This window comes from Pogoniulus pusillus, chromosome 16 (genome assembly GCF_015220805.1).
Source record: "Pogoniulus pusillus isolate bPogPus1 chromosome 16, bPogPus1.pri, whole genome shotgun sequence".
Lineage (NCBI taxonomy): Eukaryota > Metazoa > Chordata > Aves > Piciformes > Lybiidae > Pogoniulus > Pogoniulus pusillus.
In genome coordinates, this window is record NC_087279.1 from 10550518 (window position 1) to 10578092 (window position 27575).

The 27575-nt window shown below is 42.9% G+C and overlaps 2 protein-coding genes across 4 annotated transcripts; one reads left to right on the forward strand and one right to left on the reverse strand.

The window, feature by feature from the left end:
- Positions 1–4632: 4632 nt before the first annotated feature.
- LOC135182214 (protein BTG1-like) lies at positions 4633–5979 on the reverse strand. Its single transcript, XM_064156045.1, has 2 exons — positions 5789–5979; positions 4633–5608 (listed from the first exon to the last, which is right to left on the reverse strand). Exons 1-2 carry the CDS (start codon positions 5904–5906, stop codon positions 5256–5258), a joined length of 471 nt encoding a protein of 156 aa, XP_064012115.1. The 5' UTR covers positions 5907–5979; the 3' UTR covers positions 4633–5255.
- A 5568-nt stretch (positions 5980–11547) lies between these two features.
- On the forward strand, positions 11548–25228 carry ATRIP (ATR interacting protein). 3 transcript variants are annotated; one of them, XM_064156390.1, is made up of 13 exons: positions 11548–12029; positions 12846–12922; positions 13969–14139; positions 14741–14856; positions 15111–15271; positions 16608–16703; positions 17478–17607; positions 18346–19077; positions 19687–19829; positions 20420–20511; positions 21401–21484; positions 21747–21996; positions 23200–25228. In XM_064156390.1, exons 1-13 carry the CDS (start codon positions 11636–11638, stop codon positions 23265–23267), a joined length of 2514 nt encoding a protein of 837 aa, XP_064012460.1. In that variant the 5' UTR covers positions 11548–11635; the 3' UTR covers positions 23268–25228. The 3 variants fall into 3 exon arrangements, with proteins under 3 accessions (XP_064012460.1, XP_064012459.1, XP_064012461.1); XM_064156389.1 differs by lacking the exon at positions 23200–25228 and adding an exon at positions 22465–23190; XM_064156391.1 differs by lacking the exon at positions 23200–25228 and adding an exon at positions 22465–23190 and having other exon boundaries at positions 11787–12029; positions 12851–12922.
- Positions 25229–27575: the final 2347 nt, after the last annotated feature.

A 27575-nucleotide genomic window follows, 5' to 3' on the forward strand; every position in this document is an offset into this window, starting at 1 on the left:
GAATCTCTTAATGCAGTGACTCTCCCAAGCATATGATCATGCCATTTAATTTAATTTAAAATATATTGCTTCTCCCTACCCCCCAGAAGTTACCCAAATTCAAGCTATTGAGCTCTTAATGAATATTTTACATAGACCTCTAACAGAAAGAAAAATATCACTTGTTACTATTGGAATAAACTGAGTCCCCAGCAAGAAAATGAGGAAAATAGATGTGCCTGTTCCTCTGACAGCATCAAAATTCTCAAGAGTGATTCTGGCACCACAAGGAAAAAAAAAAGAAAGTGTGGTGACTGAAGAACCAGAATGCCTCTATTAACCCAGCAATACAAGTCTTCCCACTCTGCCATGGCAACATGCATCAGCCCAGAGGAATTGCACAAAGCCAGACTGAAGGTTGCAGTGATGCTGCAGTGATACGATATGGGGCAGAAATTAAGATGAGATCAAAGCTCTGAGTCACACCCCCTCATCATCCTGTAAGGAAAAACAGTGAACAGAAAAATAGCCAGTGTACACGGATTATTGTGAAGTAAGAAAAAAATCTGAAGAGAGCTAAAAGTACAAAGGGCAAAATCTACAGTTAAAACAGCCAAGAGAAACCACTGTGCAAAGGCAACAGCCTTTCCAGATACCTCAGCACATACATGAAGGTACTGAAATGACAGAGATGGTTAAACTGCAGAAGTGGGGCAAAGAGCTGCATGTGTACAATACATATCACCTATCCGTGTTTGGTAATGCAGGTAATCTGGGACTACAGGAGGATGATTAAATACTTCCAATATACTTATGACAGATAACATCCAAATAACTTTTAGCACTTCATAAGGAAAAACATAGCCACAAGGCCTAGAAAAATTCCAAAGAGAACTGCTTTAGAAGCTCAGTGGGACCCCAATGTCCCTTTACAGTTCACACAGAAGTAACTAGGAAGTTTCGGAGTAGGTATCCCAATATAAAAAAGTACAACTAATAATTGAAAGAAAGTTGGAACACTTCTTAATAGTGGAGTAAATGTAAAAAGAAGGTTAATTAATGAACTATGAATCACTTCATAATACAAGAGAACACTCTTATTAGTGCAGTCAACATAGGTTTAAGGAAAAGTTGTCTGGTTAAGCCGGGGGTTTCTCATTTGAGGAACTACAGTAATACTATTTGGGCTTTCAGAAGGCACTTCACCTAAACCACAAGGCATTCTAGACAAAACAACACAGTGAAGAGTACATTCTGTGAATTAAAACTGACTTAAGTAAGCAATCTCATATTCAGTAGTTATGTCACTACTGGATCTGAAGTAATTTTACACTGTTCTCAGTGAAAGTCACAGTGCTGGCAGAACAGAGAACAATGGTGGGAGCAGTGGGATCCAGGTCAGTGGGCTTGCTGCACTTTTTTCTTGAGAACACATTTGCATGCACACATTAAAACCAGAAGGAGCATTTGCAGAAAGCATATATGTAAATCCCAGCTAAAAGTAAATGATTTATGCTCAAAGTTAAAAAGCTTAATATTTTTAATCCTTTATAAATAATAAAAAAACAAGCTTACTTTGATTGCAGTATAAAGTGCATACAAGAGGCTGTACTGAAAGGTCTTTCATCCTGAGGATGAAAAAAAATAGAAGTAAGGACACTAAGCTTTAGAAATTAAGCTTATTAAAAAAAAACACCAACAAATGTAATGTTTGAACTTACCTAAAGGTAATAGAATTGGAAATAAAACCAGACAATAGCTTTATATCTAAGTTTTTAGATCAAAACTTTAGACTTCCATACCCTTAGGTGCTCTTAAGTCAGGAGTGTGCTGTATAGGAATTGCAGTACATAGGTGGTCAGGCTATATAAACTAGCAGGATCTTTTGTCTCATTCAGATTTTACTAGTCAGACAAATGCTATTTAATTGATTTTGCAGCAAGGCATTTTGGAATGCAAGCTGTTTCCTCTACATATGTTTCTTCCTTCATCTTTACTCATCCAACAGTTAACCTCATACAAACAGGCATGAGAACAAACAAACAAACATGCTTTTCCTCCATATATTTTTTACTGCTTCAAAGAGGCTAGTAAGTAATAATTTTTCCTACAGAATCCAAACCATTCTGTTCCATGTTATGACTGATCAGAGGTTGTCAGTCTTGTGTGACAAGCACATGATTTAAAATACCTTAAAATTTTGGCTTGTTGCTATGACAGAATGCAAAACTTAACCACCAAGTTAATTTTATTTACCTCCTCCCTGGCTTACTAAGAAGAGTTCTACTCTCTCAGAACAGTCTTTGTGCTCTTAGTATATCTTTGACAGTTTCTAAAGTAATAGCCTGTACTGCTAGATGTCACAGATACTGCAATGTATTTACTTGCAGCTCAGATATTTCCATCGAGCTCTCTAGTCTCCTCCACCTGCTTGTCTGCAGAGTAACTCCAACTCTATGCCTCTAGATTAAGTAATGTAATTCAAGTTCAATTTCATATAACAAATACATCCTGTTCAATGATAAATATCAAACTTGCAGAGAACAGGATATTACAAGACATGATATAACATAAAATATTCCACTGAACATGGTAGGATTAATAAGTGAGAAGCAGCAGAAATCATTATGGCTGAGATTAATCCAGGCTCTTCTGCACTCTTACAGCAGGACACAACAGACATGAAAAGAACATCTGAAAAACCTGCTGTACCCTACACCATGTCAAATCATACCCAGCAGCTGGAAATCATACCTGGGCCCCATGTCATCTTTAATTCCACTTTGACTGTCTACCGCTATGTAAAATCACAGAATCACAGAGTGTCAGGGGCTGGAAGGGACCTCAAAAGATCATCCAGTCCAACCCCCCTACCAGAGCAGAATCACTGATACCAGATCACACAGGAACGTGTCCAGGCAGCTTCTGAATATCTCCAGGGAGGGAGACTCCACAACCCCACTGGGCATCCAGTGTTCTTTCATCCTCACAGTGAGAAAGTTCTTCCTCATGCTTACATGAAACTTCCTATGCCTCAGCTTCCACACATTGCCCCTTGTCCTTTCGTTGAGCATCACTGAGCAGAGCCTGAATCCAGCCTCCTGGCACTCACTCTTTACATATTTATAAACACTGATGAGGTCACCTCTCAGTCTTCCTCATCCCCAGCTCCCTTAGTCTCTCCTTGTAACAGAGATGTTCCATTCCCTTAATCATCTTTGTGGCTCTGCACTGAACTTTCTCACGCAGTTCTATGTCCCTCTTAAACTGGGGGGCCCAGAACTGGACACAGTACTCCAGATCTACCATTAAGCTACCAATCCCATACTATGCCTTTTTTGGGTAGGTAGTTTATAATGTGCAGCAAGGCAAATTATTATTGAAATGAAATTTAATCAAAGAGAGCACCTCACCTTTGGCAGATTTATTCTGCTTTCTGCTCAGTTACTGAAAAATACACCAAATATGTCCCCTTAGAGGTCCCAAGAAAATAAATATTCAGTGCAGGTGATTGTCAGAGCAACAGCATGTTACTGTCTGCCCAAGAGAATAAAACAATGCTGTGAGAACTGATTTTCAATCTTGTATAATAAAAGGGCAATTTGCCAGGAGACCTTTAACACTGATTTGTTAAATTAATGCAGAAACTTATTTAGTGGAGGGATATAATAGAAACACATAATCAATTTTTATGCAGCCTTAATTACTAAGAAAATTGCACTGCAGATTTTATTCAAATAAAACAAATACTACCAGACAAGCCTGTCTCCAGGAGAGTGAGGCAAACAGCAAGAACTAAGCCACAGCTTTTTCTAACACAAAGGAAAAACCTCTTTATGTGAGCTGGATGTCTACCCTTTCCAGTTTGCCCAGACTTGCCCCTTCCTTTGCTGTACATTTAACCATGTTGTTGACATAGTAGATACTTTTTTTTTGCTGACACACTAATACTAGACAAGGCTCTCTTTCATCGAGTACTCAGCTGTGCTCCAACACCAGGCTTCCAAAAAAATCAGCAGAACCAGACAACTCCTATAAGTGCCTATGCAGCCTCTTATAGACAGATTATAAACCATAGCTGCTTAGAGCATGATCTGTAAATGGAATCCTTTACTGGACTATCAAGTCCACACATAAATCTGCAAACATGAGGTTATATTATTACACCAAATCCATTCTGTATGAGACTTCTACTAAACTTACACCCAACTGATATTAGAGACGCAGGCAAAACAAAAGACAACTCAGAGAACACCAGAAATGGCAGTTGTTTACCTTCCAGAAAAGTCCAGGTAGTTACGCAGTATTGGTAAGCAGTGTTTGACTCCAGCTCCCCAGATGGTTTTACATTGCAACAGATCAATGTTAGAAGAGTCCTTTTGCTTCCATTCAGTCTCATACAGAACACACTGAAGAAAAACAACACAGCTCCACAGAGACTATTCAGCTCTACTCAGACACTCAGGCAGAAAGCTTAAAGATGAATGTTCAGAGCTACACCTTACTACCTGTGAAGATATCTGAGATGATCAGGAATTGCTAGATTAAGCTTTGAGAGCAGTGTAAAAAGCCTGGGGAGGGGGGGGAAAAAAACCACCAAAGGGAAGGAAAAAAGAAAAAGAAAAATCAAAATCAATCAACATCAACTCAAAAGCAATTTAAACAAGTCTTTATTGTTCTACTCCAAAAACTAGAAATAACAAGACAAACTAATTCCCCAACTTCTTTTTGTCATGATGGAATTCAACCCTCAAATACATGCTTTGAAAAAAAAAGGAAAAACAGAAGTTATTTTTGTGATTTGTGCCTCGCCACCAAACTTGAATGACCCTGAGAGAAGTCCGTGCAGACAAACCACTGGGAAGTTTTATGTGCAGCTTGTTAGAGCTGTTTCCCACCCCCCTGCTTTGTGTTATTGCTCTGCAAACTGAGGAATGTTTATAGCAAGTGTTAATCTTGACTAAAATCCATCATAAAGAGTGCTACAATATTGCTTTTTATTACAAATAGCCAAAACTTTTTTTTGAAAATATAAATGTGTAAAACAATCAACTGACTGTACAGTGCATTTACAGTACACAATTGAGAAAGTGTATCCATGCAGTGTGGAGAACTGCTTTATACATTAGCCCTTGGCCACAAAGAACTTGGCAGCACTACTACAATTTGAATGACTATAGGGGGAAAAATATAATTAAAAACCCAAGAACCTCAGTTACATCTAGGTTTACCATTAGAATGGGATACATACATCATTATACATGGAATGGTGATTTTTAACTAGAAACTGTCATCATGTTGTAATTCTTGGAAGGGCTGGATCTGCCAATTCTCCACTCCTCCTTACAGCTGGTCCTGCTCTCCAGAGGTTTGGCTGCCTTCCCACCAGGCTGGGGGTTTTCGTAAAGGACACAGATAGATCCATCTTCACCTATGCGATAGGACACTTCGAAAGGGTCGACCCACAGAGTCAATTCGCTGGGCAAGAGCTGGAAGAGTCTCTCGTGGCTCAGTCCAATCATCCCCGCCGCCTTTCCTATCAAGGGGTCCATCTTATGGTTGATCCTAATGCATCGGTACCCGGAGCCTTTGGAGGGCACCAGGGGGAACCAGTGGTGCTTGTAGTGCTCTGCGGGAGGGAACAAAGAGCCGCTTTACCCCGTCCCCTAAGCCCCACCGCCCTTCAGCCCCGCGGAGCCTGAGCTCCGCCGGATACCGCCCTCCTGGCGGAGGAGAGGCAGGGGAGACAGGCTGGGGGAAGAAGAGCCCACTCACCCCCGCCCCGCGGCCTCCCACCGCCCCCGCTCACCGCACAGCGCCTCCTGCAGGCACTCTCGGAAGCACCGCAGCTGCTCTTCGCCGATACCGCCGGCGGCCCGCAGGAGGCGGGTGACGAACGCCGCCGCCGTGGAGATCTCGGTCCTCATGGCCGCTCCGGCCGGCGCGCACCTCCCCGCCGATGCCGCCGCCGCCCCGGCCCGCTGCCAGCGCCGCCTCGCCCGCCCCGGGGCCGCCCCCCGCGCCTCCGGCCAATGGTGTCTCCGCGCAACTGCCGCACGGCAGAGCGGCGCCCCGCCCCAGCTGCCAGGCCGAGGCCCCATTGGCGGCTGCGGGAGCGGGGCGGGCGCACAGGCCGGGTCGTGTTTGTTTTGTTGGCGGAGGGGCGGTGTCTGGCGCCGAGATGGGGACCGGGCCGGTCCTGCGCCCCCCCGCCCCGCGCCTTCTCGGCGCTACCCCCGAGCTGATGTAAAGTAACGGAGCAATCAGCAGCGCCGCCTCGAACAGCGAGAACGGCCTTAGCCTCTGCGCACGGAGCCACACTCTGGCTTCGCTCTGCCGCTTTGCGAGTTCACACAGGCCGCGGGCACTCCCACACGGGATCTATCTGCAAGGGACATCTGAAAATAATCTAGTGCAGCCTCCTCTTCCCCTTGTCTCTCCGCCTTTCCCCCTTTCAGTTCTGACTTGCTGTCGAACAGAAATAACAGGTTACATACACCTTCCTGTTCATCACGTACATTCTGACTGCACCATTTTCTGAGTCCCTCTACCTGCCCTTCTGGAGCACCAGATCCTCACTCCAGGACATCTCCAGTTCCTCACCCTTACAGTCTTGACCACCGTGGGACATCCATCACTAACAATACTCCAGGCAGACCCAGCAGTTAGCTTGCCTTATGCCCTTCTCACTCATTTCTCAAGACCCAGCATGAGCAAAATCTAAGAACACTTCACCACTTCTTTTTGGACAGTGCCAAGGCCAAGATGCTCTTACATGGCAAAGCAGAGGCAGCTCAGGCAACATAGAATCATAGAATCAGCCACGTTGGAAGAGACCTCCAAGATCATCCAGTCCAACCTATCACCCAGCCCTGTCCAATCAACTAGACCACAGCACTGTCTCATCCACACACTTCCAGGGACAGCAACTCTACGACCTCCCTGGGCAGCCCATTCCAACGGCAAATCACTTGCTACAATTAATCTCTTCATGGATAAAAGATGTGTCTTGATGACATGTGTCTTGGCAAGTCAGTTTGCTCAAGAGTTCCAAACCAGTAATTCTGACTGTAACCTACCACACTTACTTCCTCCAGATAACTGCCAAGTGTCAGCTGAGTTTCATAGAATCCATATATCATGGGTTTTAAGGAGCTGACAGAATGAAGCTCTCAAATGAATTGGAGAGAAAACAGAATTATATTTGGAAAGTGAGACATAGAAAGAAATTACAAAGCAGATTCAAAATCCATAAGCAACTCTCTTGAATTTTCCTCCAACTCAAAACTAAATCTATAATCCCCAGTGTGCAAATCCTCCTCCCCAACACCTCTGCCAGCCAGAGGCCAAAACAGGCCTACTCCTTACATGTTTATCTGGATAAAGCAGCTCCCACCAGACACAGGGCTGCAGGCTGAGGAAAGGAAAATGAGCTGGCCTCACCATGAGTTTATAAAGAGATAGCAGAATTATGGGATTGAATAACAATTTTGGATTCTTAACCCTATAGTTGCCAACCTAGGACACCATAGAACACATTGGGTCAGAAGGGACCTTAGAAGGTCATCTAGTCCAACTCCACTGCAGTGAGCTGGGACATCTTCAACCAGATCAGCTTACTCGGATCTCCATCAAGAACTAAAGAAGCAAGGGAAACAGTAAGGGAAGATGTTGGGGTTCCTTTGTGTCCTACATTTCAGCCATGAACTGCCCAGGACAAAAGTATAGAAAGGTATTTTACCTCAAAGGAGTAAAAGAAAAACAGTAATGCAGAATTGGAAATTAAATGGATTTACAACATCAATACAAAGATGTGTATGTACAACTACTTACAACGTTTTTACAAAAGATATTCATGGGGAAGGAATATATACACACAAACCAATCTACCTCAGCCCAGTTCTCCACCTGGGCCTTCCAGGCCTAAACCTTCAGTGCCTTCCAAAACCTCCCCTGCCCCCACCCTTATCCAGGCCAGGAGCAAGCTGAGCTGCCTTATATCCAGGCCCAAGCCTAGCAGCCCTCAATGTTCCCTCCCAAGCCAGTGGTGTAGCAAAAATTAGCTTGCCAGCCACAGCCAGGTAAAAGAGGACGGCTGCTCTCCCCCACAGACCAAGAGGTAACAGCCACTGCTTCAGAGGAGAGAGAGAACTGGATGTGAACTCCCCTATATAGAGATAACAGAAAATAGAATAAACAGTTAACATGTCCTGTGTGCTCCCCCAAGACTTTCCAGTCTCTCTGAAGGACTTTTCTTTATGGTTATACAATTTAATTCTTAATTTCCCTTAACCTACATCACTTTCTTAAATATCTCCAACTGATAAACCCCTTTGGTTTCTTCTGAAATTTGTCTCTGCACATTGTCACGACAGCATTGGGCATGTGCATGCCAACTCAGCTGTGACCTTCCCACCCTCAGTGACAAGCCACAGCTATTTTTAACATTTAAAAAAGTAGCTGTGTTAGGTGTAGCAAATATTCCCCCAATTTTCAATAAGCCTTCTCTCTAGTCTGAAGATACTTGTTTTCTCTTATCCTTGAAGGTCTGTTTGTGATTCTTTCAATCACTTTTTTTCAAGGTCAGTGACTAAGGCCAGGATTTTATCCCCAAGACTGCTTGCAGCCAAAACTGCACATATCAAAAGCCCATTCACGTTGCAGAGGTCATACAATGCTCCAACCATTTCCCCCCTCTGTCTTACTTAAATATTTCCTCTCCCTTCACTAGTTTTTGTATCTTAGAGGACAGACTGTTCATTAAACTACCAAGGAATCACTGCTTGCTCCCAAGACTTTGTTTGCTAGATTCTATCACCTGATATGTTGAGGTGTTCAAATAAAAGTGATCTTACATTTTAAATTAGAACATACTCTGACATATTCTGCTTAAACTTAATTGAAGAAAGCAACTTCCTATCAAACTTTGATAAAATTTGCAGTAGTATGTCATGAGAATTCGTATAGTGCCTCCTTATTAATGCTGCTCAATTTAAGAGGATTAAGACATCTTCCCCTCTCTTTAACAGCACACAAGACCAAGATCATAGTATCATAGTATCATCATCAGGGTTGGAAGATAGAAGGGCCAAGAACCCCAAACGAAAACGCTATAGGCATATGTGCAAAACTCAGATGCTGTCACCTAGTTTGACATTTCCACTCCACAGCTTAGAGTTTAATACAGGCCTATCTTGTCACAGAGCTGGCAGATGTGCCCTTGACCTTTCTGCTTTCCTTTACAGACTCCCATAACAGCTGAGAGCCCCCTGCCCCAGGTGCCCCCAGCCAGGTGGCAGCAGCCGCACCCTCGAGCAGTTCGGGGGCACTGGAGAGCAGCAGCATCCCCTGTGCCCGTGAGGGTGCAAGATGAGTCACACCTGCGGCGTCGGGGTGAAGCTGCTGCCTACAGCCTGCCAAGAAGAGGCTATGAGAGACGTCCACATACTTTAGCAAATACTCAGACTGCGGGCGTCCCCTCCAGCCAGGTGCTGCTTGTGGCATTGCACAGCTCAATGGTCCTGGAGCCCAGCAGTCCCACAGAGACACCATCGGGAGTCTTGAACAGCTCCCCAGCGCTTGAGACTGGCAGCCGGTCCAGCACTCCAGAGCCCGTGTGGGTGCAAGTTGGTTCCCGCCTGAAGCATCGGGAGGATGCAGCTTCCTAATGCCCACCCAGAATATGCCACCGAAGGACCAGACGTGCAGCACCCCCATGTGTTGGCCCTGATTCCCCTGCACAATCTCCACTATTAAGTCGTTTTTTATCTCTACACTGGCAAATTCCACGCTCATTTGCCCACCTCCTCCTCTCCCTTTCTCGGGGGGCAACATTAGGGGCTGGGTTCAGAGATTGGTAGCACCTTGCCCACCCCTCCCTCCTTGCTGCCTGCCCTTGGCCACCTGCCCAGCAGCACGGACGTGTGCTTTGGGCCTCACTGGCCCCACAGCCTGAGAAGTTCACAGCAGCCTCCCAGACTGGGGATCCCTGCTGCTTTCTCCTGCCTTGAGTGTGGCCCAGCATGGCCCAGTCAGTGCTGCTGTGTCTCTCACAGCAATACAGGCCTTGTGCCAGGGAACATTGTGGCAGCGTAGCACAGAACCCATGGAAGAACCCCAGCTCTTCCAGACAGCTCTGGGACAAACATCTTGCTCCCAGCAGGTCCAGAGACTCCTGCACAGGAGTCTGCCTGCCAGGCAGATCTGTGGACTGTGAGCCTGCACCCCCTGTCTCATATTCAGGGATTCTGTGGACAAACAATTATCCTGCGGGACCATGGTGTGCCTGACATGTAAACATGCCTGATCCATTGGGAATGCATCCAGGTAGGAGCCCATCCCTCATCCTCAGGACACAACAGGTGCTCAGCAGCACCAGGGCCTAACTCAGGCTCCTCACGTTTCTCCTGCAGGCACAAGCGCTGCACAGTGGCCACCTTAGATTCCATTGCCCAGACACGTAGGGATCAGAACGCATTCCTGCCAGGAATGCCCATGGGGATGCAAATCTGGACTGTGGTGTGCCCAGCCTGTGAACATGCTTCCTCCTTCCAGACTGCATGTATTTACATGAACACACAAACTCCCAAACATAGAGGCTTCGTTTACTTTAAGTCAGAAAAGTTCTGCTAAAACCCAGGCAGATATTAAGAGATCTTGTTTTAACTCATTTGTGAACATTTTCAGTGAAGATTAGAGTAAAAAAAAAGTTTCTAAGCAAGTAAGTGAAAAGTATGTAGGAACACTGCAGCAGTTAACACTGCTAGCAGAGATTAATGCTCACTAGAGTGAGGTCTGACACCCAGATCCATTACTCCCAGGTTGTGCATTCAAATAATATAAGGTCTGCCTACTAAAATAACGATAATAGATTTACCAGGTAATGCTGAACTCAAACTTTGATTTCTGGTATTCTCCATGGTGACTTTCACATTTAAGACTCAAGGTAAGTAAACCAGATAGAAAAATATTAACCATTTTTCATCTTCCTGTCAGAAAATGGAGCCACAAGCAGGAATACTTAAAACTGGGAAGGGTTTATCAAGAAACTAGTTGTTTACCAATTTCTAATATAATGATTTATATAAATAGGCGGTTTTGGAGGCTGCTAGAGGTTCAGGAACACAGCACTGGAGGTGGCAGTAAAGCAACTTGTAAGCACTGTACAGCAGAGTTTAGCAGTAGCTTCATTGTAAGCAGTAATTCAAGTACTTGCGCACAGAGGAAATAAACCGCAAGCTCCCACGCCATTTTCTGGTCCACTTGCTGGCATGTTTTCCCGGGGCTCGGAGCGGCGCAGCCTCACCGCACGGCCAGAAGCGGGACGCGCTCCCGCCCGCCGCAGCCGCGCGCTCCCGGCCAGCGCGCGAGGCGGCCACAGCCGACGGCGGGGGCGCTGCGGCCGCGTGCTACGCGCCTGCGCCGGCCTTGACTCTCGGAGGCCGCCGTAGGTTCCGCGCCTGTCCCATTGGTCTGAAGGGTGGCCTGCGGCCGGTGATTGGTGGGTGGGGTAGGGCGCGCCGTGCGCTGCTGCGCGGCGCGTGGAGAGGCGCGGCCGGGTTGACCGAGATCTGCTGGCGGAGATCTGCTGGCGGGGCTGTCAGTGCTGGCGGTGCGTTCTCGGAGCCCGCCGGGGAGGCCACCAGTGTCCCCCGCCATGACGTCGCAGCCCCCACTCGGGCTGCGGAAGCGGAGTGGTTCGGCGCTATGCCGGGCAGGCTGGGCCGGGGTCGCCTCTCCGACAGCGGCGGACCGCGGGGAAGCCCTAGAGAACGGCTTCCCGCCCCACAAGCGCCCTAAGAGCTCGAGGGTGACTGGGCGTGACGAGGGACCGGGAGATCCCTTCGGTGACAACGACGACTTTACAGCGGACGACCTGGAGGAGATTGATGACATCTTGGCTTCGCAGGCGCTGTCCCAAGAGGTTGCCGGGCCCCCCACGCCCCGGCCAGGCCTTCCGAAACAGACGTGGGGCGGCTCCGGAGCAGGCAGCGCTAAGTGGCAGGGTCTGCCCAGAGCCTGCGTCCCAGCTGCGGAAAGGAGCCCGAAAGGTCGGTGTGCCAGGGGGCACGGTGTGGGGGTGTTTCTCCCAGACAGTGCGGTCCCTGGTCACAGGCGATGCGGGTGTTGGTGTTCCTGAGGCCGCCCTGCAGTGGTGAACCATTTGGGAAACGGTTGTTATCCCTTAAGGAATTGCTTCCATTTACTGTATCAGGCCATCAGAACTTCCCGGTGGCATGCCGGGTGTTTAAAGGGAGAAGTAGCGTCCCAGGCAGTCACACAGCATTAAACTAGCAGTATTTGGAACACTTAACACTGCCTGTGACACGTCTTAAAACAAAGGGGTTTCGTAAACCTTTCACCTGCTGTATCATGGTATTGTGCACAAGACCTGCCGGAGACTTTTTTTACCCCCGACTATTAAGTAAGTTAACCGTGTCTCATATTAATACTTGATTTCCAGACTGACTTTCAAAAAACATAGAGGTTACAGGGGTCTGTGCATTATTAAAGTGAAGAGGATTTAAATACTCTTTCACATTTGTTATCTGTCCAGGTCAAAAAGTTCTTCAACCCTTGTATGTTAACTAAAGTGATGCTGGAGGAAATGGAAATGCTTGCTCTTACTGTGGGTTATCTTACTGGTTTAAGATGTTAGAGACGTTTTGAGGGGAATGTTTCTTTTCTGTTTGAAGGATTGATTGCTCTAAAAGAAAAGTGACTGTAGTGATTAGATGCACTTTACCTGTTTGTAGTGACAGGACAAATGTCCAGGTATCCAGACTTACATAATAGCAAATATTAAAATGCTGATGCTAAGTCATCAGTGATGTTCACGCTTCACAGATGCTGTCTTTTCTCTGCAGCACAGGAGGACAATGTGATGAGAGAAGCCTTCCAATTTGAAGTACTGCAAACACAGCATGAAGAAATAAAACAGAAGGTTAGCAAGATTTTTCCCTCCCCCCTTTTTTTTTTTTTGTTTGGTAGGGTGAACTAAAAGATGGGATAAATTTGGTTCCAGGTATTTTATTCTAACCAAGTTGATTAGTAATCATTGAAATCCATGGATCTGTCAAAAACCATCATACTAGAAACAGCTCCCATAATATTAAGAGTCATAGCAGTGTTTTATTTCTCAGTCATTTCAGCTTAACAATTTCTATTTTAGTAAGTTGTACAGGTTTCTAGTGCACCTAGTGGTTTTCAGTGGATGAGTCTTGGCTGTTATGAGAGGAATAAAGAAGGAGCAGCTTGTGTGCAGCATTCATGCCTCCACAGACCTTGGTTTCCTCACAGTTGTGCTTTCTCCCAGATGGAGGGTCCTTCTCTATTTCTTTCTCTCATCACCCTTACTTCTGTTCTCTGAATCTTTCCTAGCTCTATTACATGCTTTTCTACAGGGGAAGCTCTGACTTGGGCACCATGTTCAACAGGGGAGTAGACCAACATTTTCTGCAGTGATCTAGAGGGGTAGATCTGCCTTTGTTTCATGCTTTTATGAACAATTAGTTTATTATCTCTCCAAAGTCTTCTCTCGAAGGGTGATGGCTGTTCAGAAAGTGTTATAGATGTCATGAAGATACTGTCTGGAGGTGGTAGCTTGTCTTAGGGGACAGTGTGCTTGTCGACTGCTGTGCTAGATGAAATATAATCATCACTGTTAAAATCCAAACAATGAACCAATTACTGATGTGCAGTTGTCTCTTCTTCAAAATAAGAACTTCATCACAGAGTAGAGGAAAGAGAAGAGTAGTCTCTGACAGATACTAGGATGCTTCATGAAAATATTCTATCATTCAGTGAGAGAAGACAGTAGCTGAGCCTGATTTGGTGAGAGAAGATGAAAAGCAACATTGCAGAATTTCCAAGCTGGGTTACGGGAGGATTTTTCTCCCGAGAAAGTATAACTATACTTAGTTTTCAGCCACATAACATAGACAGGCTTTTAGTCACATAGGTCCTTTAATGGAATTAATCTCTTTGCAGCTGAAAGAAATGCAAGATGAAATTCTTACTAAAAATGGAGAAATTAAAATTTTGCGTGACTCAATGCAGCAGATGGAGTATGCTATGGAGGAACAGAAGAGATCATATGTGCTGTTGGAACAGCAAAAAACCCAGACCTTAAGTGAAAAAGAAAAGGAGTTCTCCAAAAAGGTTTGTCCACATGTCCTGCCTGATTTCACAACTTAATGTCCAAGACCATGTAGTCAAACGAAGAACATCTGTGTGAAATTCCTGATTGACACTTTAATTTTCTTATCTTGAAGGCAGCATTTGTGAGAACTTGCTGAGGGCTTTCTTCTGCCAACAAAACAGTAAAACAAGTGGTAGAGGTTTTAATTTGCTTGTTGCTTATCTCAGCAATCTCAAGAACATTAAGATTGGAATGTATTGTGAAAGGGGGAGAAAAAAGGGACAGAACATGCTTTTTGACTCTGACCAGATTGGTATTCATGCAGTCATCTTTGAAAGCCATGAAGAGGACAGTGGCTGCTTTTGTCCTGTTTATGGCCTCACTGTTATGCCCTGCGTGACACTTGGTCTGTCTTAACAGCTCATTCTCTTGCCTGAAATTTTGACACTTGGTTCTAAGATAGCATTAACTGGGCTGGCAAACATAAAAAATGGAGATCTCAGTCACGCTTCACAGAGCGTAGATGGTAATCTTGAAATCTTGGCAATGCTAGTTGCTCTGCAGTTGCTTGACCTCTAAATTATTCAGCAACAGTAAAACTGTCTCTAATTCCTCTTGCAGTTGCTGTCATTGCAGTCAGAGTTGCAGTTCAAAGATGCAGAAATAAATGAAATAAGAGCACGACTTCAAAACTGTGAAAGAAACAAGCATGTTACTCAGACGGTTTTATCACGAAGGTAGGAGCCTTGGGAAATGGATCTGTGTTTCCTTTTTTTCAGTATGTGTGCTTAAAACTGTCTTAAAAAATACAACCAAATAGGTCTGTTGGTTGATCTTTTTGGAGTTTGCTCAGAAAAAGCCTTCCTTGTATCCATGACAGAAATGCAGAGTGAATTGCCTATAAAATATCAATGTAAATAGATCCTTGTCTGTTGTTTAATAAAGTAATGACAAAATAAACACTGATTAATCTAAGTGATTTTTATTTTAGCCCTAAAAAGAATTCTGCAATACAAGTGAAATCAGAAGGATCTTCTCCACAGCCTGGGAAAAAGTCTTTTCCTACAAAGGAATCCTTCAATGCTGAAACATCCACTAGACCATCATCTTCTTCAGGAAATTTGATTGCCCCAACTACTGTGATCAAAGAAGGTAAACTCCTGTACAGCTTGCAACATTTTTAGCTGCATATGAACATTCTGCCTTGGAGATTTTTGTACCGTGACCAGACAGTTTCAGTAGGGCAGAACAAGCATTTGTTTTAGTTTTGTTTTGCTCACACTTCTTGCCATTTTACATCAACTGGCATTAAATAAATGTCAACTGAAATTTGCATCAAGATCATTTTAACTCACACCTTGATCGTGTCCATATACCAGATGCCAAGATGTCAGTGGTGATGTAGCTCTTTGCCATCATGAAAAGCTTTCATTATTATTATGTCATGAACTAAAATAGCCAACATTTTAATTGCCTTTCTTATTGAATAAAGAACAGGAAATAATTTGCCTGTTCCATGAACTGGACTGCCAGTCAGCTAATGCAGTTTTTATAATCTTGTGCGTTTGGCTTTACAGTTGACCTTTTTGGGGGTGTTATTTTAAGAGGCGCATATTTAGCCATATGTAAAAAGCAACCGACACAGTGTACATGCTTCCTCTTTTCTGGGTAGGGCAACAGTTGTCATAAAACTGTATCTCGAAATTCATTGAGCAAAGCTTAGGAAACAAGTATGTGCATGGATTTGAAGAGTGCTGTACCGTGAAACACAAAGGGTGGGGTTTCTATAGCAGCTGACTGACAGTGTTTCAAATAGGCACTGAAATGGAAGAAATCCATTACAGGAAGAGTCCTGAAAGATTTGATATGTGACTACTGTCAATTCCAGTATTCAGTCTGAAGCTGTATGGGTAGTATGAACTACATCCAACACAAAACCGCAGTGGCTTTAAAGCATTAGTACTGCTATTTTTTTTCATCTACCTGGCTGCTGGTTATGGTAACAGCACTCAATGTGCCTATTTGTTTGACAACCACACTCGATTATTTGTCTTATGAACCCTGCAAAACTTTTGGCTTCAGTTTGGCTGCTAATTGTGACTTATGGTGACAACGGAAAGATTATTAAATGCTGTGGATTTTATTTGTTGATCTTTATTTTTACTTTTTGGTGTTGATTTTTAACGTTAGTAATGTAAATCTCTGCTAGTAGTGGGAGTTCAACTCAGGTATTAGTTTTCTCTAAAAACAGTTGAGACCAATAGCACTGAACAATCTAGAACATCTGATAGTAAAGGTGAAATTTTGTGCACTTTTTGGGGAGATTTCTGCTTGCTGTTAACTTTTGTATGACATCTGAGTTGCACAATACATGTTTTTTACTGCCTGTTTACATGCTACACAACAGCTCTGGATGTATGTGATGGACAGGAGCAGACACTCGAGTGGTGTAGTTGTGACATTAGACTCTAATTCCTATTTGTTTTAGACAGTAAGATAACCCACCCTGAAGTTCTATCTGTGAAGTATGAAGCAGTGGCAAGAAACGGTTCCTACAACTCTGTGCCTAAACGAAACACACAAGGTAACTCAGTCCTGTTACTGCAGGGAGGAAGAGCATTTCTGAGGCACTGCCTTTTTGTTGAGCAGTGTCAAGATGTGGAGACTACTAGGTACAGGGTCACTATGCAGGACAGTGCTGTGAAGCTGGTTGCTTTTTGCTTTAAATCCTGTGGATGTGCAGTAAAACGTCTCTGATTATTATTACCTTGTATCCTTACAACAGGCTTATGTTCTTGTTTTAGTTCATTAAAAAAGATGTCCTAGATTTTGTTTTACAGAAGGATATGCATCAGGAGGCAGCTTATTACAAGGCTGGCTCGTTCAGTGTTTACATATTAAGCTTTTTATTGTAAATGGATATAAACCCAAGAAAAACATGATTTTTGCTTTTAAATAAAGGTAAAAACCATAAAGCAACATTTGTAACAGCCAACACCAGGAAGTCTTCAAGGCATTATTTTATTTCCAGTCCAGAACAGAGTTGTGCATGATGGAATTTCAATGTCTGGACTGGAAAATCATCCGGATAGTTGATATGTACAAAAATTTGCCTGGAGCTGTTTTACTAATAAAGGGCTGTAATTAAAATATCTCTGAATATAATTGGGTTAATATTTAAATCATAGCTTAAGCTCATTTTTCTGAAAATCATTCTTTTGTAGAGAAATATTTGTCATGAAAAAATCATTTAGAAGTTGAGAGGACTATAAACAAGGCTGTTTTTTTCCAAGTATTAATTTGTTGATGTTACGGTTGATGGTAAAGCAATTACAAAGACAATTCTGTGTCCTTTCAGGTTCTATCCTACTAAATGCACTGATGAAGCAGCCCATTGTCCCTGGGTCATCATTAGGACTCTGCCATCTTCTTAGCAGCAGCTCTGAGCCCCTACCTGGAGCAGTACTGCAGCCTAACGATTCAGAAAGGTCAGTTTCATTTTACCCGTGTCTGACCTGTTCTTAGTGCAGTGGCACTCTGAGTGCAGAGGTGTCTATTCATGTAGGATGGCTCATTCCTTGTGTTAAATGCTCTTCTCCTTAGGCCATTTAATGCACAATTTGGAAAAATATTCTGTACCTTTCAGTATTAATCTTTGATGATCATAGATACTAAAGAGGAGGACTACACTAAGAGATAAATTATTTTGATACATTTGTAAGTTAAACGAAACAAAAAACAAACAACCCCACCCCCCAAAAAAAAAACAACCAAACAAAAAAAAGATTAATTTTTATTAAAATTTTATTTTGGTGACTTGATCTCTCATATCTCTGGCCAAGGAACTAAGTTTGTTGTTGTAGTCCTCTAAAGGCCTCTACACATAACAGTGTATATCAGTAATGTACAGTTGCTCATTCTTCCCAGAAGCTATCAATTAACCTATTTTCTGATTATCCCCTGATGCTATCAGAAGCATGACATTGGAAAGCCATTGTTTGAAATCTCACTACAGTGAGCTGCTGAAGTTACAAGACCTATGAATGCTTTGAAATTGCCTAACTATGCAGATAACAAGGAGTAAGATTCCATTTTTTTCCCAATTTACACTTTATTTTGGGAACAGGCATCTCTTTTTACTCTAGCCTTCCTATTTGATTCAGAATATTAAGTCACAGTTTAGTTCTCTGCCTTCTGAAGCATTTCCCTTCAATTTTTCTGGATAGGAAGTCCACACAACCACCCAGCAGCAAGACAGCTTCAGAAGAAATTGCTCCTCTTGTGTCCCTGCCAGAAGCTCAAAAACTTGCAATAACAGGATTGAACTTGATTGCTTTGGATGAAGGATTATATGAAGGAAACCCAACAGGAAGCCAAAGAGAGATCTTCCACATCACATGCTGCAAGATCCGAGGTGCTGTGCACCTCCTGCCCTTGATAGAACACCACATTGGTGCATACTGTCAAGCGGTACAGTTAGCGGACAAGTCAGTAAATGGTTCTTGTGGAGACCATTCAGCCCTTTCTTCCACAACCAACACAAATAGAGTGTCAAGTAAGGAGGACTTCAGGTTGTCTCTTGAAGAAACTACACTCATATCCCTGGGTGTTCTTTATTATTTGGTGTTTTATAGCTGGGATGTTGTCCACACTTTGCTATCTGCTGAAGTGGAAACAGGTTCTGCGGCTGGAGATGAACAGGTTTCCAAGATGGACAAAAAGGTGGTGTGTGATTATCAGTCTGATAATAAAGAAGATAACAGGACACAAAGAGGGCTGCCTGTAGCTCCCCAGGATGCTCCCAATAAGGATGGAGTTCAGCATTCTTTGTTTAAAAAGCTGCTTCAGGTTTTAGCTTTTTCTGCTGCAAGAGAGGCCCAGACTGACAGTATACTGAACCACAGCCTAAAGGTTTTGGTGAAATTAGCTGAAAATTCAACAATGGACTTGCTATTAAAGTAAGTCTCTATTAGCTTTAGAATTACTTGCCTGTTGTTTAGCAACTTTTAATTATAATTTGCACAGAGGGCAGGACAATTTTTGACATGCATGAGAGAATCTCACATTTCTCAGATCACCTTTGAGAAGCAGTTGAGGATCTTCCTATTGCCTTTGCTGCTACTGAATGTGATCATCAACCCCCTTCAGCAACAAGATATGCTTATGAGGGTTATATGAAGCAAATACTGTTGCTTTGTTGCATGGCTGTCACTTGAAAATGAGAACATTTTCATATGAACTTGATCAGAATTTCTGTAACATTTGTTTTGGGTTTTTTTTGTGATTACTGGGAGGTGCATAAGGAATGAAGGCACAGGGTCTTGTGCTGGGAGGTAAAATGGCACTCTCAAATGTGAGGCATTTCATCTGTTCATGGTCACAAAACCACAGTATGAACTGCAGACTGCCAACTGTAACTGTTTCTTAGTGAACTTACGACACTGAAGTTGAGATCACGTATGCTTTGAATGGCTAAAAAGGCACAAATTAGAGTGTTGTTCAGGGCAAATAGTTTATTTTCAACTTGTTACTACTTTCCCCATTTTTAACTGAGCTTTCTTTTGAAGTTTTCAGCACTTGCTGAGTAATCAAATACTGCTCCGGTGTCTCTGTCCAGAGACCTCCCTGCCTGCTGTCCTTTCAACTGTCAAACTGTTGTGCATTCTTGCTCAACACCACATCTTGGCTAGCCAACTGTGTTCCCACTCAGGTAAAAGACTGCATAACACAGAGGACTGTTATCAGCTGAATGTTAGCTAGCATGATAAGTGATGTTAGGTAGCATGATAAGTAATGCAAACAAGCCTTGCTCCAATGTGTTGAAACTGCAGAAGGCAGTGAGCCTGCTTTTGTTACCTCAAAATCTGACTTCAAGTAGTGCAGCATTCAGAGAGCATTTTGTCTTGTGGCATCAGGCTACATAGTGCTTGTGTGGCTTTTCAAAACTACTTTCCATATTAATGTCAGTTGTCCTAATGATGAGGGGAAAAAGGGCATTTGAGTTCTGAAGTGTAATTTATCTATGCTTGTGACATTGAGTTTAGTGTTTCCAGTAGTCTGCCTGACAAATAGTCTTTGTCCAGTTCCTTAGGAATGATGGAGGACAGTATTACTACAAAGTTTAGGGATGTGAGTTTCTTCAGCACTGCTCAAGATGTTTGAAGTAAAGGAAGAAGTTGAGCCTGGATCATGAGTCCCAGGACAGCAATCTGTATTTTCTGAGATGTTTTCTTGTATGAGAAAATTATTTTTTGTCATTAACAATCAGTTGGGAAAAGAACAAAGCTCTCTCAATTTCAGACACTTGCCTTCTTCTTGCACTGTACATGTACATTACATCAAGACCAGATAAATCAGCATCTGAAACGCTTTGGCTTCAGCTGGAACAAGAGGTAATTGCTTCTGTCTGTTCATGTGCTTTTTCCTCCTGTTTCCAGTTGGGGGAGAGGGAGGAGCAGGGCAACGTACAAAGTGCCTGAGAGGAAGTTCTCTCTCCAGCTGAAATAGAAACTGAAAGTATTGACTGCAGTAGAAGTCTGCTTGACACAAAACTAGAAACTATTCTTAAAGAATAGTTAAGGCACTGAAAAGCAAGAAAGATCTAGGTAGCTCGAAGTGCTCAACACGTGCCTTTATTTTGCTTCTAAGTCGATAAAGGAGGAAAAGGAAGAAAGGTCTATGATTCATTCTGGCTTGCATAGAATGGTTTAGGTTGGAAGGGACCTTTAAAGGTCATCTGGTTCCACACTCCCTGCCATGGGCAGGGACACCTTCCACCAAACCAAGATGCAGAAGGCCTTGTCCAACCTGACCTTGAACACCTGCAAGGAGAGTGTTGTAGAAATTACTTCTGAACTGTATGTTTCGAATTATTACATATAAAAGGCAGTTTCTAGTGACTTAAGACTGTACTAATTTTATTCAGTGTAATAGAGCTTTAGAACTTCATTCTGAGGTTCTGTTTGCTCCACTTCTACTCTCATTTGAAAGAACTCTGAACCACTTTAATTATTCAACTTACCTACACTGTTCTATTAGGTGGAAACATCTGTATGCAGTGCATTAAGGCCCAGTGCACCTGTTAAGTCTTTCTCATCAGGAAGCTGAAAATATTTCTGTGCAAGGCAAACTCTGTAAAATTTTACAGGGAAAGCATTATTTTGGGAGGGTAAAAAGAGATCAACTGTTAGGAAAACATCAAGGATGTGTGAAATACCACTTCTACCTCCCTTTATGTGCAGCTCAATTGTTTGATAATGCATTCTGTGTGTTTCGTAACAGACAGTCAGGCTCCTGAGCAGATGCATGCGGTGTTCCAGACCAGCGGTTTTACTACCTGGTTCAGACTGCCAGTGTAATCTTGAGGTATGTCACAGAGTTCAGTCTAGTGGCAACTTGAATGTACTCAATGCCTAAATGGCTTTTTGTCCCCCATCTTTTTTTAGCTACAACAAAACAGAAGGAATCTGTCACTGAAAAGATGCCACCTTCTAAAGAATTTGCTTTTACTTGCTAGAAAATATTCTGATATGTGAAAGTTTGAGGAGATTGATCAGTAAAGATCATCATGACATACATTTTTCTGCTCTTGTAATTTGTGTACTGAGATGCTTTTTTCCTCTTGCAGGTGGTTAAGGCACTAATTATAATGTTACACAGACAGTGGGTGAAGATTAGAAGATCTGAGAAAAGCTTGTGTGCACATAAGGAACAAGTAATTCAGTTTTTACGGGATGCTGTTTTACTCTTGCACAGCCTATCTCAGAAAGATAAACTGTTTCATGAACACTGTTTGGAAGTTCTCCATCAGTATGACCAAGCCATGCCAGGAATAAGAGCCATTCTCAAAAAGACTCACAAACTGAGTGCCTGTGAAGGTAAATCAAGCCAAATGACAATGAATCCCACTTCTATCCCTCCCTGCCCTCATTTCACAAGTACTAAGTATCATGGGTGCTTGTTGCTCTGTTAAGGATGTCCATAGTCTAGTGCTTCTCAATCTCCATTATACTGAATCACTACTATTCTTTAATAGTTTTATCCTGTTCTTCTCTACATACAACTCTGCTTCTGTTACCTGATCAAAGTTCTATACTTCAGCTGTCTGTAGTAGAATATTAATTGTACATTACCTCATTTAAAAACAGAGCAAATCATTACTCACAGTCTTTTAACTGGCGTTACATCTTCTGCTGTTTTGTTATTTTTTCCTTCGTAGATCCATAACACCTCTTTGTTCTTTCTCATGTAGCCCCCAGCCTCCCTCCATACCACACAAGTTTCTCTAGCCTATATCCATCAGGACTCACCCTTTGCCCTGCGCACTTCTGGTGTCTTTTTCCTAGAGAAAGCTAATCTTGTGAAATTGCCTCTCCTCCTTGAATCTGGATGCCATCTCCTCACTTGCTCCTGGCATTATTTACATGCGTCTTGAAGATCCGAATGAGAAGACTGTGCTCTCACATAACTATGTGGTTTGCTACAGGATATCAGACAAGGCATCAGGTCTTATGCAGAGCCAGAGTGAGAAATCCTTCATTGTTGATTGCCTCATTAAAGGCAGGTCTTGCTAGCATGCCATTAATAGTTACAGTGACTTTCCTGGAGATGCTAACCAGAGCATTAGTGCTACTCTAATTGCTTAGTGTCCCAAGGCTTTCTTGAACTTTGTGTAGCACTGTCTAGTTATGCTTGGGAAAGTGCCAAACCACCATAACAGCTTATGACACCAGGGACAGCAGTCTACCTGTGTGCTTGCAAACCTACAGTCAGCATTCAGTTTCTTTCTTTAAAACAAAGCCCTGTGCTTCTGTCCTAGTGACTCTGGAGAATTAGTTAACAAAAATGAGGCTTGAATGCAGTAAGTAGCCAAAAATATCTGCAAAACCAATTGCCCTTTACTGTTTTTCTCCTAACAGACAAATTTAAGTGGCTGGTCCAAGATGCTTTCTCCTTTAATGCCTATCTAAAGACCTTGAAAGAGGAGACAGTTGTGGTAGTTTTCTACAGTCAGTATGTTTGAAATGCAGATACCAGCTATAATAATACTACAGCAAGTAATTTTGTTGTTGTTGTTGCAGAGTTGATTTTGGATGAATTATATCCTCCTGAGCCAGAAGCAGAAGACCAAGGAATGGACTCCAGCTAGCTAACATACAGCCAAGATCTCTGTCCTTCCTTCTCTGCATAATAATCATCGCCAGTGGAAATCTCCAATTTAGATCTGTTTTATTAAGGGATAATCTAAAGGCAGCACTCACAAATGCATCACAACTGAGCCATTTCTTTGTTGTGGCTATTTTCAGTGCTATCTAAATGTAGCTGGGAGCAAAGGAATATCAATGTAAGAATGATACTGTGATGTACTGTTTTGCTATGCAAAACCACTTGATGGCTCGTGACTGGTTCTCTTGGCGATTTTTGTCCTTTATGAGACTGTTGCAAATGGAATGGAAATCTCACTCGTGGATTCTACATCTTACTGTAACTACAGCTGAATTTATGATGCTGAATGTGTGCTGAGGTGGTGGGGATCACCTTTTGAACATGTTTGTTTCTTCTGTAGCTGTAACACTTTTTCTTGACTTCCAAAATTTTCATGTTGTTGTTAGTAAAGAGTTGGCTGTGATTTTAAAAACCTTTTTAGAAATGACTTCTGGTTGGCAGGTTAGCTGTAAGCAAGACATTCAAAGCCCTGTAACAATCACCACGGTCACTCATTTTTCTGAGCTTCATCACCATCCTGCAAGTGCAACTATTAGATGCCAAAACAAAAATACACTAGAACTTAATTAAAACGTTACCTTATAGTAAGATGGTGATGTTGAGGAGAGTGTTCTGTCTCAGTAAGAGAGAGGATATCAAAATGTGTGCAGAATGTAGTATCTAGAATGGTGAACATCTCACTCCCATGGTACTCCTGGAAAAAGAACTGTTGCTGCATCATTTCTCATGTCCATGACTGTCAGCTGGGTATCAGCTGAACCTTAGGCCCTAGAAAGGAAAGGGCAGTGCAACTCACCTGAGCCTACAGGTTTTTAAATAATATGGACAGCTTTTTTCTTTTATTTTTTATTTTTTCTTCAGCAGATACTTGACTCAGAACAAGTCTACCTGCAGGATCCAGAAGAAAAGTACTACAGGGGGAAGGAAGCCCTAGGAGAACTGGGAAACATTCAGTTCTCTCCTCATAACCCAAAGAGGTTGTATCCTGTTCTGGTGTGTCTGGGCAAAGAGCCCTACTCCAGTGTGAGGAACAAGCTCTTAACTTGGCTTTTGAAGAGAACTTTCCCAGAAATGGCTACACAGCAATAATCCAGCATTTCCCTGGGGCTAAAGCTCCTAGATACAAAGCTTCATTCCTTCCTCCCACAACACAGCTAGGGGCTAAGTCTCCTCCTCTTTGAGCTCCACTAGGCATGTCCTGTTTATTTCTATTAAACACAAGCTGCCAACTGCTCCTCTTAGTAACAGGCTTCAAGTGCCTTGTAGCAGCTGGAGCTCTGCCATTTTCCTCTTTAAATGCAAGAAGGGAAGACACACAGGCATGTAACAGCACAACCTTCTGCGTCCATGGATGCTTGCACAGCAGCAATCCTAGAACTGCAACCAGGGCACTGCACAAAGCATACCACAGGTATTCCAGCATGACATAAAACCATTTCAGTTGTCCACTTCAAGAAACAAGCCCATAGCAGTTCTGGCCTTTTGGGTAAGAGGAGAGCCTGAGAATGTCAGGTTGAAGCCTGTTCATTAATGAAACTCAAAACACTTAAGATAATTCCTTAGGAAGAGTCCCGTGTGCATAACCAGTGGTGAGGCAGCATCTGGCACTAATCCTGCTGTGAGGAGCAGACTTACAGCTGCCCTAACAAGGCTATGATAGTCACAACATAATGCAATGACCTGCCATCACTTTTCAACTGCCCTATGCTGTTGTCACCACCTAATTTCTCTAAACAATTGGTTTATAGAGATAAAATTAATTTTAACTCCTTTGGGTAAACAAACCAAATGAAGTGTTAGGAGTTTGGATGAAAACAGTTAAGGAATCACAAATTTTTGCAGCAATCTGCTTAAAAAAGTTTCATTAAAGAATTCCTGGCCTCATCTGAAGGGTGTGTGTTTGGCAACTTGGTCAAAGGGAGAAGTGTATTACGGTTAAATTTCATATAAACAGAAGTGTTATCTGTGGGAAAAAATTGCTAGAACAGCCCTAACTGCTCCTGGCACTGTATCCCTTCCCATCCACCCACTGACAGCCAACACCCTAACATGGACATCTACACTGATTATTCCCAGATTTGACTTCAAAGTGGTATAGCCCAGGCTACACAGAAACAAACTCACGCCCCTACACCCTCACCAGTAGAAGTTATAGTAACATCATGGTACTTTAAACCATAGCTTTTACAAATGAAGGCATTTTATGTAAGTGAAAAGTCTGTGCTCCTAAGGAGAATGAGACTGCACTGCTGAAAAGGCAGACAGCTGCCATAAATCCTCATCTGTTAAGTCAATTACAGTGACCATGTTTGCTGAAGGTTATTGCTAGATTGTACTGACCTGCAGTAATTCTTCCCTTTACTTTCACTTGAGATTAAAGAGATGCAATCACGTATGCAATAGTTTATCATCTCCCTGAAACAAAACAAGCATTTTTATAGATGATGTGGCTACTGGTTTCCTACTTTTATGATCTAGAAATAACAGAACTCAGACTGCTCATCAGCAGAATTCACAGCATAGCAGCTCTTACTTCAAGGCCACTTTGCATTTTCCACACACTACAGATAAGCTGTGCTTCTGTATTAACTGAGGAATGCAATTTACTTTGGCATCAAGCACAGTGACAGGACTGAATAGTAAAGTATTGAGCAGCAACAGAAGCCCCTAGTCATGTTCTAGACATGCTTATCACATTTCTCAGGCAGCAGTACAACCATCCAGCAATTTTCTTGCTCAGGGATGGCAACTAGAGCTTCCTCTTGGCTGAAGGCTGAGCTATGTACAGCTGGCTTTTTCCTCTTCAATTAACAACCATTTGGAGTAGGCAGGACCAAAGCTAGGCTAGAGCTGAAGAAAGCAACCACCTCAACTAGCTTACCCAGTACTTAAGCAGCTGTTTGCAAAAAGAAGGATGATGATCTACTGACACCACCCACTGAACAGTTGCAGTGCAGCAGGAGCTATTTGCACAGCCAAGAATCTTCCTGTGGCAATTCAAGGACCTGAGGTACTGCATGGATTCAAATGCACAGCAGTTATTTCTGCTGGAGTTGTGCACAGAGATAAGTGCAGGATGCTTCACTGACCAAAAGAGAGTAAATTTGCACAGGTAATTTTCTGCATGGACTAGCTGAGGATGGAGGGGGCCTTTGTAGGTCATCTACTACTGTCCCTGATCAAAGCAAACTTCCACAGACAAACAACTGTCTCGTGTCACGTCAGGCCCCAAAACACATTTTTATAGAGCAAGCTGTAGTAGATGAAGATGCAAATACAGAGTAAGTTGGCTTTACTCATCCTAATAGTGTGTACAGCTTAAGAAAGTTTAGCCTGGGCTGTTGAAACAGTTACTTTAACCACTGAATTATAGGTTTATTTATTGCAGGCAGAATTATTATTTATGGTTATATTAATAAAGGTCAAACACAGTAGTTCTGATCTGCCTGTATTATATGCTGTGAATGTAACAGCAAATGCAAACACGTTTGTAGTGTGAACTGTTAAAAACTATGTATGACTGATTAACATTTGTGAAAGCACACAAACCTACCGTGCCTGAAGTTTATGAAGATGCTTCCAAGAGCGAGGGCCAACATACTCAGCACAAAGTTTAAGTGCAAACAAGGAGCAATATGCTGAGCACAGGTACCTATAGTTCACTTTGAGCTAATCTTCCAAAAGAACCATCTGCAAGAGCAAGAAGTGTCAGAAGGAAGTCTCCAGTAACTGGCTTAAAAGTTGTTTTGACTGCAGTATGGAAAATGGGATATGAGAGGTTAACTTATACATATCTTGAACTGTTCTTCACTCCAGTGAAACAGCCACCTGAGTTGTGGATTTGCATGACAGGAGGGACATGCACTGCTCCAAATTCAGCCCCAGGGAAGCCAGGGAGAACCTGTGCCTCATCATACCAGCCAGAGTCTCCTTGTTATCCAGTACTGACAAGAGTACTTGAGCCATGTCTCAAGCCTAAACGAATCACTTTACAACAGAAGGATATCCTTTATCACATGGCTAATTTGCCCTTAGTGGAGACTGACATAAAAAGTGAAGCAGAGGAGACTGCTCCATCAGTACAGATGCCTGAACTCTTGAAAGCTGAAGTAATTGATTTTCTTCAGCTTTATCTCACCTCTTACAGAATTAACATAGGTATGCTTTTTTCCCCTGCTCTTACACAACTTACTTAAAATCTGCAAATCTGACCAGGTTCTTGTGATGCAGG

Coding starts and splice junctions, on each gene's coding strand:
- ATRIP (XM_064156389.1), top strand. CDS start 11,636: ATGACGTCGCAGCCCCCACTCGGGCTGCGGAAGCGGAGTGGTTCGGCG. Junction 12,030..12,845: donor TGCGGAAAGGAGCCCGAAAG/GTCGGTGTGCCA, acceptor TTTTCTCTGCAG/CACAGGAGGACAATGTGATG. Junction 16,704..17,477: donor GCCTAAACGAAACACACAAG/GTAACTCAGTCC, acceptor GTGTCCTTTCAG/GTTCTATCCTACTAAATGCA.
- LOC135182214 (XM_064156045.1), bottom strand. CDS start 5,906: ATGAGGACCGAGATCTCCACGGCGGCGGCGTTCGTCACCCGCCTCCTG. Junction 5,609..5,788: donor CCTGCAGGAGGCGCTGTGCG/GTGAGCGGGGGC, acceptor TCCCTCCCGCAG/AGCACTACAAGCACCACTGG.